Genomic DNA, 11701 nt, shown 5'->3' on the forward strand with positions numbered 1-11701 from the left:
CAAGAAATAATCTGCTGTCAATGTTAACGCTTTACATATGACCTGCTAGCAATCTGCTGTTCTAATGCTGGTGCACATGTGGAACACTAGAGTGTGATGAACCTGTGGTCTGTGATGCACACTGTAATGTACTTGTGGCCACTGATGTGTCTGCTGGAGCCTCTCTTTAAATAGAGCTGTTCTGATATGCCTGACAACTAATATACTAATGTTTAAATCAGTCTTTATTTTACTGAAGTGATAGTATACTTTGGTTTCTAGAAGACTCATTCCATTGAAGACATGGAGCCCTTGTAGCATCTTATGAGATTTAGTAAGCAGTAGAAAACTTGGCCTTCCCGTTAGGCAGCACATGATGCAGGAAAGAATTCTGTACTTGTACAAGCTACCATTGGCAAATACAGTAAAAATGGGTTTCCAAGAAAATCCTGTGTCATGAGCTAGCAGATCAGAAGCTTACTACGCTGTTTTTGGAGGACAGAAAAATAGGCTTATACTGGCATTTTGACATGTGAAGTGTGTTTGTCTCGGGGGGGGGGGGGGGGGGGGTGTTTATGGTTTTGACAATACCTTGCAGGTAATGGATTTAAAGTTGTTGCCTGCTGAGAGCTGCTTAAGACTTCACAGAGTACATTTGGGCACTTGTAAAAACAGTAGGTAGTGTTGGGTGATTTGATTTTTTTGCATGTTCTTGTCAATTTTGTCCAAGGTCTCAGTAGATCTGGAGTGTGAGCTGTCTTCTGGGGGGAGTTGTGTAGGCCTGGCAGAAAGGGGGTTCTTTCTGAGCAGAGGAAAGAAGAGAGGTGCCAGAACTATTAATATGTAACCAACCCTAAATGGTAAATGTAAGATAGGATTATGATTTCATAATTGCACAGTGTCCTTTAAAGAGAATTTGGCCAGGTTAAACTATGACATGAATGCAGTTGTTCTCAAACTATTTGCGAAGTAGGTGGTTTGTTTCCTGGTACTGATAAAAAGGTAATAAGGAGTCATGCTAATTTATTCTTTTATTTCTGATAAATACTAAGCATTATATTGAGAAAAAACGGGGGTTTTGTTATGTTCAAATGCTTCTTTTAAATCTCTCCACTATCACTGAGGCCAGACTTTACATGCAACAGGTTTTTTTGGTCAGCATAATGTACAACAGGCTGAAAGACCAGATTGAGTTAACTTGCAACATGAGGCAGGAGGAGAGAATCGATGTCTGATTCTAAGCAATATTCTCCTTTAATGCTGATTCTTCTAACGTAAATTGATCATAATAGCTTTAAATTCTGGGCTTAACAGCAAATACAAGAAGCTTCAGCTCTGCAAGTGTTTTTGTAATGTGATAAACAAAAGCCCAAAGGCATTTAAAAAGACAGAACAGCTAATGTTCTTAGATTAGTATGAGCTGTGGCAGAAGACTGTTCGGGGTGATGTTGACTTGCCCCAAAATAATGTTTTTGTGACAAGTGTGTTCTGGTAAAAAGTTACATTGAGGGTCAACCAAAATAGTACAGCAGGTTCTGTTCGTTTTCTCTGTTTTCCTTTCACTGTAACTTTATGAAAGTTAGTGCCTGAAATTTTCCATTCTCAGAGTAGGAATTTTACTGGAGAAGACTTGCAGACAGGCAGCTCCACAGCAGAAGGAAGACTAGCTAGCGCTCTGGGTGGAGTGGTATTGTAACAAGCGCGCTCTGTATTTTGCTGGATGACTTAAGGGGAAAGTATTTGGAAAGGGTCGTTCTGGGACACAGTGCAGCACTTAACCAAAAGAGGGCTTGGATGGTTCGTGGGATACAGCAGTGGGAATAGAGGAAAAACAGCCACCTGAGCAAAGGGACAGTGATGCATAAGCTTGACCAGAAAGCAGGCTGTTGTCAGGAAGGATGAGCAGTGGGAAGGGAGTGATAGAAAACTTGACACCCATAACAATTTTGGATTGCTTCTTCAAGGCCAGGTATAATTAAGGCTGAGATAAAGAACCATTCTTGTAGACTGCAGACAAGGCTTCATTTAAGCTAGTTTGATCTGGGGGTTGTTACAGTAAAATAAGTGGCTTTTGATCTGGGGGCTGTTAAATAAATGGCTGTTGTACCCCCATACTTGTGCCACACTCTCTGCCTACAAGGGTAGAGATTTCTTTTCATCTCCTAAAAGGTAAAGTGGAAAGATCAAAGAATTAGATATCCGGAGCCTAGCATTCCTGCTAACTGAGCTCTTCCTGCTCTAACTGTTCACAGCATTTGTTTTTGTATTGTGATTTGACGGATCTGTGGGTTTCTGATCAAAGAACTTTTAAGGACAAATACAGTCTTGTAGCTCTTCCAATGAAAAGTGGTTGTTTTGTGTTTTGATTTAAGAATTGTAGTTCAGCTCCACCTTGTTGGTCTCTCTTACAAGACTTTCTCAGGACTCTGCCGCAGGAGTTCAGCTAGTGTGATACTCTAGCACACTCTAGGAAGAGGAGTACAGCCTATGGGAGAGATTAAGAGCAGGAGATGGAAAAATCATGTTCCTGAGACCACTAGAATGGGTACTTGTGCTCAAAATTTGTTTTATTTCCAGCTGCACTCTCACTGCTTCAGATGATACCAGATGAGCAGGTCTTCTGGATATTATAAGAAAATAGCTTTGGCAGAATAGGTCCATTTCCATAGTAGCAAAGAATGATGAACTGATTTATCAGGAAAAATACAGAAAATTGGTAGTTAGTATAGATAGTAAGATACTTTTCTGAAGTGGGGGACGAGTAGTAGAGGAATATGCAAGAAGCAGCTGGAATTGGTATCGTGCTGGAGGTAGGACACCACAAATAGTCTTACAGGCACAGTGTTTTTCAGGTTGCAACTGATGATTCTTTGGGAGGAAATGGCGCTTGATTTCTGATATAGAAACATAAATAACAAGCTTGCCTGGCTGGAATAACTTCTTATATGATGCTCTGTAACTTTGTTTTATTTTGAGGAGGAGGAGGCAGGATCTCTTCTTGCTGAGATCACAAGACTAGCAGAAGTGCATGCTGTAACATTTGAGCAGAGTTGTGAAATCTGGGGCACAAGAAACTACATTATTCAAAACAGGAATTTGGTTTTTTAATCTGTAGCTGCTATGATGAAGCTATGACTCGAGATCTGGAGTCTCTTGCTTAATTGGGGCACAGAACAGCTGTCTCAGGACAAATAATTTTAATTTTAACCACTTAAAACTCCTCTAGTTTGTCAGCTATAAACTCTGTTAGTAACTATTTGTCATCCCTCTCTCTGCCCTGTCCTTGGTCTCAAAACTAGAGAGCCCTGCCTTGCACTGAAAAGACCTTGCTCAGTTAAGCTGAGAGGCAACTGTTAACTCTTTCATGGCTATGCTGCCCTTGCATCTTAATTTGTTGAAGGGCATTGTAGAGGAGCACTAATACAGTCATCTGCAGAGATACATGTGTTTTCCAAATTATTAAGAAGATGAATATACAATATAGCTTTTCTGAACTAAGCCTGATTCCAGGATAGCTGCTCATAAGCACAGCTGGACTGAATCAGGCTAAATATCCACTGCAGCATCCTGTCTCCAGGTGTAGCCACAAGTTGAAGATGAGTAATTTGAGCATTGCAACGGTGTGTTCTTTTATTCTGACAACAGTTTAAGGTCTTTTGTTTAGCAGCCATCGGTTAACTCTTTCTCGTTCAGTTACCTTGTGAATCTGCCACATTCCAAGGGAATGATTTTTCACACTCACACATCTTGTGAAGAATTGCTATCTGTTACTTTTTGTGCATGTTTGCTGCTAGTTTTTACAGTGGTGGAGATAGCAACTAGTCTATTTCCAGTCATGCTTTCCAAGCTGCTTCAGACTTGGTAAACTTCTGGCATAGCTCTCTGCACTGTTGTCAAGTAAAGTCATAGTCTGCTTAATTGCCAGCTGTATAAATTATTCATAGGCCATTGATTATCCTAGTCAGTTTTCTATAAATCTTCTAAGGTACAGTGAAAGGCAAGGATTTTTGCGTGGGATTGAATGCAAAAAGATCATAGAATTGGTCTCTTACTGTTTTTCTTGTTTCTCATTCTGTTTGCTTTTGAGTGACACTGAGCTCAATAGGAGAGCTTGGAATTATAATAGATGGAAAACCTGAGCAGCAAAGAGTTTTGAACTCATTGTTCATTACCTGTGTTTTTCTGTTTTCCCTCTAAAACATGGACATTTTATTTTTTTTTCACACAGTCGCTTTGGAACTTTTCATGAAGGCTTGATTATGCCAGAATGGATGAACTGCGCAGTAAAAGCTCAAGTTGTGAGGCAACATGTTGTGATACAAAGGCAAAATGCTAAGCTAAGGCATTTTCCATTTACTGGGTTCAGTCCAGTGGCACAGATAGTCTCACTGCTGACTAGGAAAGATGTCTGGGTTTGGTCTAAAAGCACTGTTACATAGCTGATGGATACTGAAAATGATCTGGAGATAATATAGGCCTCTTGCTGTAGTTCCAACAAAGCTAATGATTACGCTGCTGGGGAAGTAGGCACACAGGAATAGAAACTGCTAGGCCTTCAAGAAACTTGCTCTGCTCCCTAGAGCTGGTCATGGTGACTTGAGCCTGTTTATGCTGTATCTGCTGCTGGGAGGATACTATGTTCTTTTCCTGGAGCATTTTGTTTGTAGAGTAGCTCATTCTCTCCTGGCTTTCAGAGGTGGCCTCTGTATTTTCAGGTTGATAAAGGGGTATATAAAGTGCTAGAACTGTAGCCCCTTGCACATCTGCTCCTTGTGCTAGACATTGATGCAGCCTGGGGATTAATAATTAATAAATGCTCCATGGACCGCTGAAAAGTATGTAGAGACAGATTGTCACTGTATGTGCCTAGACAGCAGCATGGAGTTGAATTAGTTACAACCACAGGAAAGGGAGTGTGTTAAATGTATATTTGCTTAGTAATTACAGGGTTCAAATTACTCTGAAGATACGGACTAGAAAGTTCCCAGCACTTACCAGTATATGGTAATACCTCGGCTGCAGGTCCCTGCACTGACAGAACACAACTCTTCAGAAGACAGTAGTAGCTTGTCCCTTCCTCTCCTCCGCAGCAGTGATCTGACCAACAAAGCACTTGCTCCTCTTCACAATAGCAGTAAAACAAGCCCAAGTCTCTACCTTAACCTGTGATAGCAAATTTTATTTCCTTAACAAGTACGTTCTATGTAAAGCAAAGTCTAAACTCACAAAAAACACAAAAGAGGCTGGAAGATTTCTGGAATCCTCAAAACTGAATCATGGAGATCATGCTCTGTAGTTTCCTCTCTACAGATGATAGCAGGTGCAGTTAGAGTAGTGGAATGTTGGGGTAGGTGAAGCTAGAAAGTGCTTCTTGAGCAGCTTATAGCAGCCTATGATGGCAGTAAGCCTGCTGCTGTGATTGCTGAGAGGCAGCAATGGTCAGCTGGAAAGGCACATTGTCTTTTAAGTAATGCGGCTGCATCTCCACTACAGAAGAGAAGGTACTTTATTTCCCAGTAACTGACATCACCCAAATTTTTCTCCTTTTACCTTCGCTGAAGTCTCTGCAGCTGAAAAAGATCTATTGTCTCTAAAACAAATGCACGATCTCTGGCTTCTAACTTGTTTTGAATTTTTTGCTATTATATGACTACTGTGATCATCTAGTCTGACTTCCTGCCTGCCATGGTCTATAAACATCCTGTAAATAACTTCAGGTCTGATAGATGTGATTAAATTGGAATGTTGTTAGAAAATTCCTATGAAGTAGAGAATATTTCAAGATAGGCTGTATGCCACAGCCTTAAGCGCGTACTGCTCCTACTGCAGTAGATTAGATTGACAACCTGACCCCAGTCTGGATGCCTGGAAACAAAGCACCTTCCACGTAGCTCCTTTTCTGACTGCAGCTGTGATAATATCCTGTAACTGACCTTTTGAATTTGAATTGAATTTGAATTTAGGGGAGAATAAAAGAGAGTACTTATTACAGACACTTTCCTGTCCATCCCACTGTACTATAACTGTTCGGTGTCAATTGTTGATACACTTTTCAGACCTTTTTCCATCGAAGAGTTGTAGGAAATCCAGTTTGATGAAATTGCTGTTTCTAGGGCATATGTTATTCAAACATCTTGCAAAAGTCTAAAGTAGCCCAAAGATATGTCATCACTTCCTTTATCGACTACAAAGAAAATCAGTAGGGAAAGGATATCCATGAAGTGTGTATCTGAGCCCTGAACCTTAATTACACAATTGTCCTTCCTCTCTGCAGGCAATGCTGATCCACATTGTTGTTCTATTGGCCTGGAAGAGCCTAAAGCAATTACAGGAGTTTTGAGTCACTTGTTTGAGTTCAAGAGCAAGAAATCTTGCTCAACGCACACCTCATTGAAAGTCCAGCAGATGTATGGGTTGCAGTAGCGCTGACTTGTTTTTTACCATAGAAAACAACATCCAGTGACATCCTTTTGAGTCAAAACACAAGCAGACAGTATCTAGGGAGCAGTGCAAGAGAGCAAACATCTACTGTTGGTTTCTATCACGCTGCCCAGCTTCTCTGCTTGTTAAATAAGACAGTTGCCAAACAAAATAATTCCTCTGTGTCTCCTTTTTCAGACTTTGGATTTGCTGGGAGTGATTCACAGTCTTAACTGCAGCTATTCTGCTGATAAAAGGCAGTATTTATGTACTTTTGTAGATATGATAAACCAAACATACAAATCTCCTACTAGTTTGTTAGTTTTTAGCAGTTCATAAATAGGAAACCTCATTAAGAAAATGTTCCTGAAACATAATTCAGTGGTGTCCTCTAAAGAGCTTCTAATCTGTTATGCTGGAATTACTGAACTAAAAATCTCAAGCAGTGAGTGTATTGTGTTATCTCATAAAGACCTTCTGATGTTAAATGGATTGTCTTACATTAACAGCTTAAAGATAGCATATGTTTTGACCTTCTGTCCACAAACACAGCCACTAGGAGAATCTAAATTTCTCTAAAACTGGTCAGGATTTATATTTATGGCAAAGGCTGCTTTTCACAAATCCCAAAGATTCAGGTTTATTAAACTTGAACTGTTGTTACTAAATGATAAGAGAACATAGATCTTGATAGAATTGAGAATTTCACTACAAGAGCAGAGCTAAGATACAGATAAAGGACTGATGTAACTGTGGTTGACAATATGGGAAGCAAACGCATGCTCGAAGGTTACTTTTCAGAATGCCTGTGAGCTACCTTCTCCCATCTTGTAATACATATTCCACTTATTGTGATTTAATACACATGAAGTGTTACAAATTGCTTGAAATAATGATATATGGTCCTGATCCCTGGAGGATCTGAAGGTGGTGCCTATGTTATTCTTCCAGAAAAGGATAGTCCTTGTGATTTTTGCACCTAGAAAAAGAGAGTATGATTAAAACACTTTAAGGATATAGTCTTAAGGCTAAGAAGAAAAAGCTCTTCAGAACTAAAACTGTGAGCTACAGCAAAAACACTACTGTGAGTTTGCTTAGTTTACATGGAGCTGTGGAAATTAATGCTCTGTAGTCTTCACATATACCAGTGACCTTGTTCTCAAAAGGTACTGTATCTTTTGCTTAGCTGAAATTGCCAAACTTCCCTGCAACATAAAACCACTCTCTTGTGAACTCCTAAGTCTGCAGTATGCTATTAGATAAGTGGGTAACCTGGGAAAACAGAATGAATTGCAGATCTTGGTAAGTCTGTATCTAACAGCTCTGTTATCTAGATGCTGCTTTAATAATGTTGGCAGAAATACATAGGCACATCTTTTCACTTCAAAAAAACTTAAAATTCTCATTCTTAAAAAGTTTATTTACAGTGACTGTCTCTTATATAAAGTAGCCAAAGAAAACAGGGGAGGTAGGGGGGGAAGGCTGCCTATTTATTTCGGAGTTCCCTGCTGATTTTGGTTTTGAGACAGCAGTTTGGTATGCATCTGTCACAAGATGTCTTAACACAAAACATCCCTGCAAAAATCCTGCTGCTACCAACCTGTACAAGGCAGGCAATGCTCTAATGTACCCTAGTGCTGGATTCCAGCAGATAGGGATGTGACCAGGTATTGCCTACGGTTCCTTCTCTTAAGGTGGGGTTCTCAAATGCTGTCTCTTAAGAGGATATCCAGTGATAATCTAATCTTGCTAAAACATGGAAGAGGAGGTACTCACTCGCTTAACATACAGATGCGATACTGCTTCTTGAAAGCAAGTAAGGTTTCCATCTCCTCTTCAGCCAATTCAAACACCTGAATAAAGGTCCAAAACAGCTGAGTTACTTCAGTTTGCAAGAAGAAAAGTATAAGTTCATTTGCAGAAAGAACACCAAAAACAGAAGTAGAAGTGTGTTGTATTTGTTGGAGTACAAGGAACTGTGCAACAGATGCATTATTGTGGTGAGCAATGAATAAATGTCCTAAAGCTACAGGGCTGGTGATGTCCAATTGCATCACATTTATGTCACAAGAGGAAAAAGTTAATCTCTGTCGATGTATTCGAGTGAAGGAGACGTGGCTCTACTTCTAAAGTAACTCTTTGCATTCATAAAGTGACCTACTTGGTATCTGCCAGACAAAGGATTTTGCCACCTCTAACTACGAAGGGAGTACTTTGTTCCACTGGCAGAGTGGATTTTTTTCCATGTAAAGTTTAACACCATTAATAATTTTGTGAGGTACCCTCTTACCTTAACATTTTCTTCAATGCAGTGCGGAGTGACAGATTTGGGAATTACACTCACATTTCTTTGAATCTGGAGGCGGATAAGCACCTGTAGGAGCAGGTAGGGAATTACAGCGGAGAAGTTTTGCCTGTCTGCTGAAAGCCAAAGCCCATCTGTGCCTACAGTTACATGGAACAGCTCTGCTGATAATCAGAGATGGTTCACAGAGAAAAAGCATTGTAGTAAACCTTCTCCATTTATTACCTGAGCTCATTTAATCGTTATCTGTCTCTTGAGATGACAGCATGGGAGTGCATTGAACAAGAGTTCAGGATCAGCCAGGGATGCTGTGCATAGAGGTGGCTAGTGTGCCATTTAAAGCCCAAAGCCATTGGTAATCTTCTGTCCATCATTAAAACTAGGCTTAGAGATAATATTTTTCTAAAGCATTACAATGTGTATGGGACGCAGCTGGAACTCAGCTTTCCATAATACCTCTGTAAATAGCTACTTTAGCACAAGTGGTAAAAACACACATCACCAGGGAAAATACTATGAGCAGTATTAACCTGAGCTGGGGTTTTGTTGTGCTTGAGTGCGATTTCCTTAATTTGGGGATCATCAAAAAGGGAAATATCCTCAGGCTTGGACCTGTGAAAATAAAAAGCAGATTTAAGCAGCTGAATGGTGCACTGTCTTCTCCCTCAAGCACTATAGTGTAAGAATACCATTTAAATAATAAGAACGTATAATCTTGTGCGCTTTATTTCACTATATTGTCGTTGCTCCTGTCCTTGCTTTCATTCTTTCCCTTTCATTGCCAGTTGGCATGAGAAGAAGCCTGTAGTTTTTAGTGTAACAGGTCACTGTAATACATTTCAGTCCAGCCTGAGATGAGGCTGGAAATTTCTTTGGTACAGATCCCAGAAAATTTCATCTTAAGAATGGGCAGCTGTTGTGTCTTTCACAAGCACAGCTGCTCTGGTAAACATCCTGTCCCAGCCAAAAAGACTTGAGTAAAAGCAAAATCTCTTCAAGTCATCCTTTTAAAAACCTAATGCATTTGTCTCAGCAGGACTGCAAAGTTGCTATTCTCATAAGCATTTGCTGCTTTGTTTTGGGGTTTTTTTCAGTTGAGAAGTTCTCTTACATGTTTAATAAGCTCACCCAAGCTCAGTTAAGAATTATCTTTGCTACTTTCACCAACCAATTGATCCTTTTTCTCCTAAATGTGAAACTCCAGTAACAGCATGGGTATGAATTAGCAAACTGAATAGCACGGTAAGTGTGAGAGAGATTTCTGCATGTGTGTCATTTTTAAAGAATAAGTAAATATTCTTCTGATTACATCAATTTTACTCTGTGATGGTTTATCCATATCCTAATACTGGTTTACTACATTGGCTCCAATCTATGTCTGAGAAAGAAGCATTCTTACCATGGCCAGTTGGGTGCCCCAAGGGGGCAATATGCAGTGACAGAGATACCTTTGGACTGGCAAAACTTGATCAGCAATTCCTGATGAAGATAGGGGTGGCTCTCAACCTATAGAAGCAGAAGGTACTTCAGTGTTTAACGTCACTATAGTGACCTACCAAGCCCCACATCAGCTTTGAATAGGTTGTTCTTTCTGCAGCTATGAGGTTTTGAAGAGAGCCAGCCAGTGTTTCCGATCATTTCCCCTTTTTCCCAGCCCTGCCTCCAACAAGGCCCAGTCTTCACACATTAATTTCTTTTTCCAGCTCTCTGCCTCGTTTTTCATGACTTTTCACAGTCCCCATACCAATGGGCTTCAAGGACCAGCTGCGCACATCCAGGTGAAGCACCCAACTCTCATGTCACCCATTCCTACCTATTTACCCCAGCAGGGTAGCCTGGCTCTGGTCCTATCTTTTCCCTTAGGAACTGTACAAAAGGAGAAGGGTAAGCCCTGCCACATTGTCTATTGCAGAGCTCCGCTCTCAGCCTGCATGAGCTCAGTGCTGCAGCCAGAGGAAAGGTGAAGGCTGCACTTTCAACCCAGGAGTGCCGCAGGCTTGTGTGCCTGCAGCTTCCTACGCAAGGGCGGGCACAGAACGTTCTGCATCTTTCATTACTTTATCATTTAGCCAAATACAGGTGTATTCCCACGCAGATATGAAAAAGCACAACCTTAACATGAAAGGTCATTTACTGCTAGTGATGTTCTGTGCAAGGGCACAGAACATTCTACATCTTTCATTACTTTATCCTTTAGCCAAATACAGGGGTATTCCCACACAGATATAAAAAAGCACAGTCTTAACTTAAAAGGTCACTTACCACTAGTGATGTCCCATGAAATGCAACACCCCAGACAGATGTGATACCGGTACTGATGAGTCCGAGAACAATTTACCTGATTATTTGCAGGTTTGTGTCTTAAGCCTGGTTTGCTTAGGAGCTGGTCTATCTGTTTGCAGTTGAAGTTGGAGACTCCAATTGCCTTCACCATTCCTGCATCCACCAGCTCTTCCATAGCCTAGAAACACTACAGAGTCAGACTTGCTACTGAGTTAAGATTTGATTTATTTTTTTTTTTTTAATGGAAAAAGTGCCTGTGCAAAGACTTCAGTAAAAATCATCATGGCTGGGATCCCCTTCTGATGTGACATTAGTACAGGACACCGAATGGTGGGACCCTGGTCAAAGACTCAGGCTTTCACATCATGTATCATCATACAAATAAATTACAGCATTATTCAAGATTAACAATTACCACACTGTTATTTTTTCAGTAAGATACTGAAATGAAATGAAAAATTATCCCCAGGTAGACTTTCAGCTCCTAAATAAAAGAGGGGGTTTTTTAGGTTGATTCTTTAGCTAAAAAAATAATTATCCCATAATAAAAGGATTCTCATTTGGAACAGAGCGGCTCGGCAAGAAACTGTTCTGGGGGAGCTAGAGCAGGATACCTGATCATTAATGTTGGTTAATTTCCCAAGGGAGATGTACCATTTAGCAGTGGCAGTACAGCATATGCAGTGCTGTGTTGCCCTACCACCACCTATTTTC

General features: G+C 40.4%; 1 protein-coding gene across 1 annotated transcript; it reads right to left on the reverse strand.

The window, feature by feature from the left end:
* Nucleotides 1-6573: 6573 nt before the first annotated feature.
* LOC115605759 (aldo-keto reductase family 1 member B1-like) lies at nt 6574-11185 on the reverse strand. The gene is made up of 6 exons (XM_030480676.1): nt 11043-11185; nt 10104-10210; nt 9235-9316; nt 8690-8773; nt 8176-8252; nt 6574-7378 (listed from the first exon to the last, which is right to left on the reverse strand). The coding sequence occupies exons 1-6, from the start codon at nt 11160-11162 to the stop codon at nt 7339-7341; spliced, it is 510 nt and encodes a 169-aa protein (XP_030336536.1). The 5' UTR covers nt 11163-11185; the 3' UTR covers nt 6574-7338.
* Between the last annotated feature and the right edge of the window lie 516 nt (nt 11186-11701).

This window comes from Strigops habroptila, chromosome 3, assembly GCF_004027225.2.
Source record: "Strigops habroptila isolate Jane chromosome 3, bStrHab1.2.pri, whole genome shotgun sequence".
In the NCBI taxonomy this organism is placed as follows: Eukaryota; Metazoa; Chordata; class Aves; order Psittaciformes; family Psittacidae; genus Strigops; species Strigops habroptila.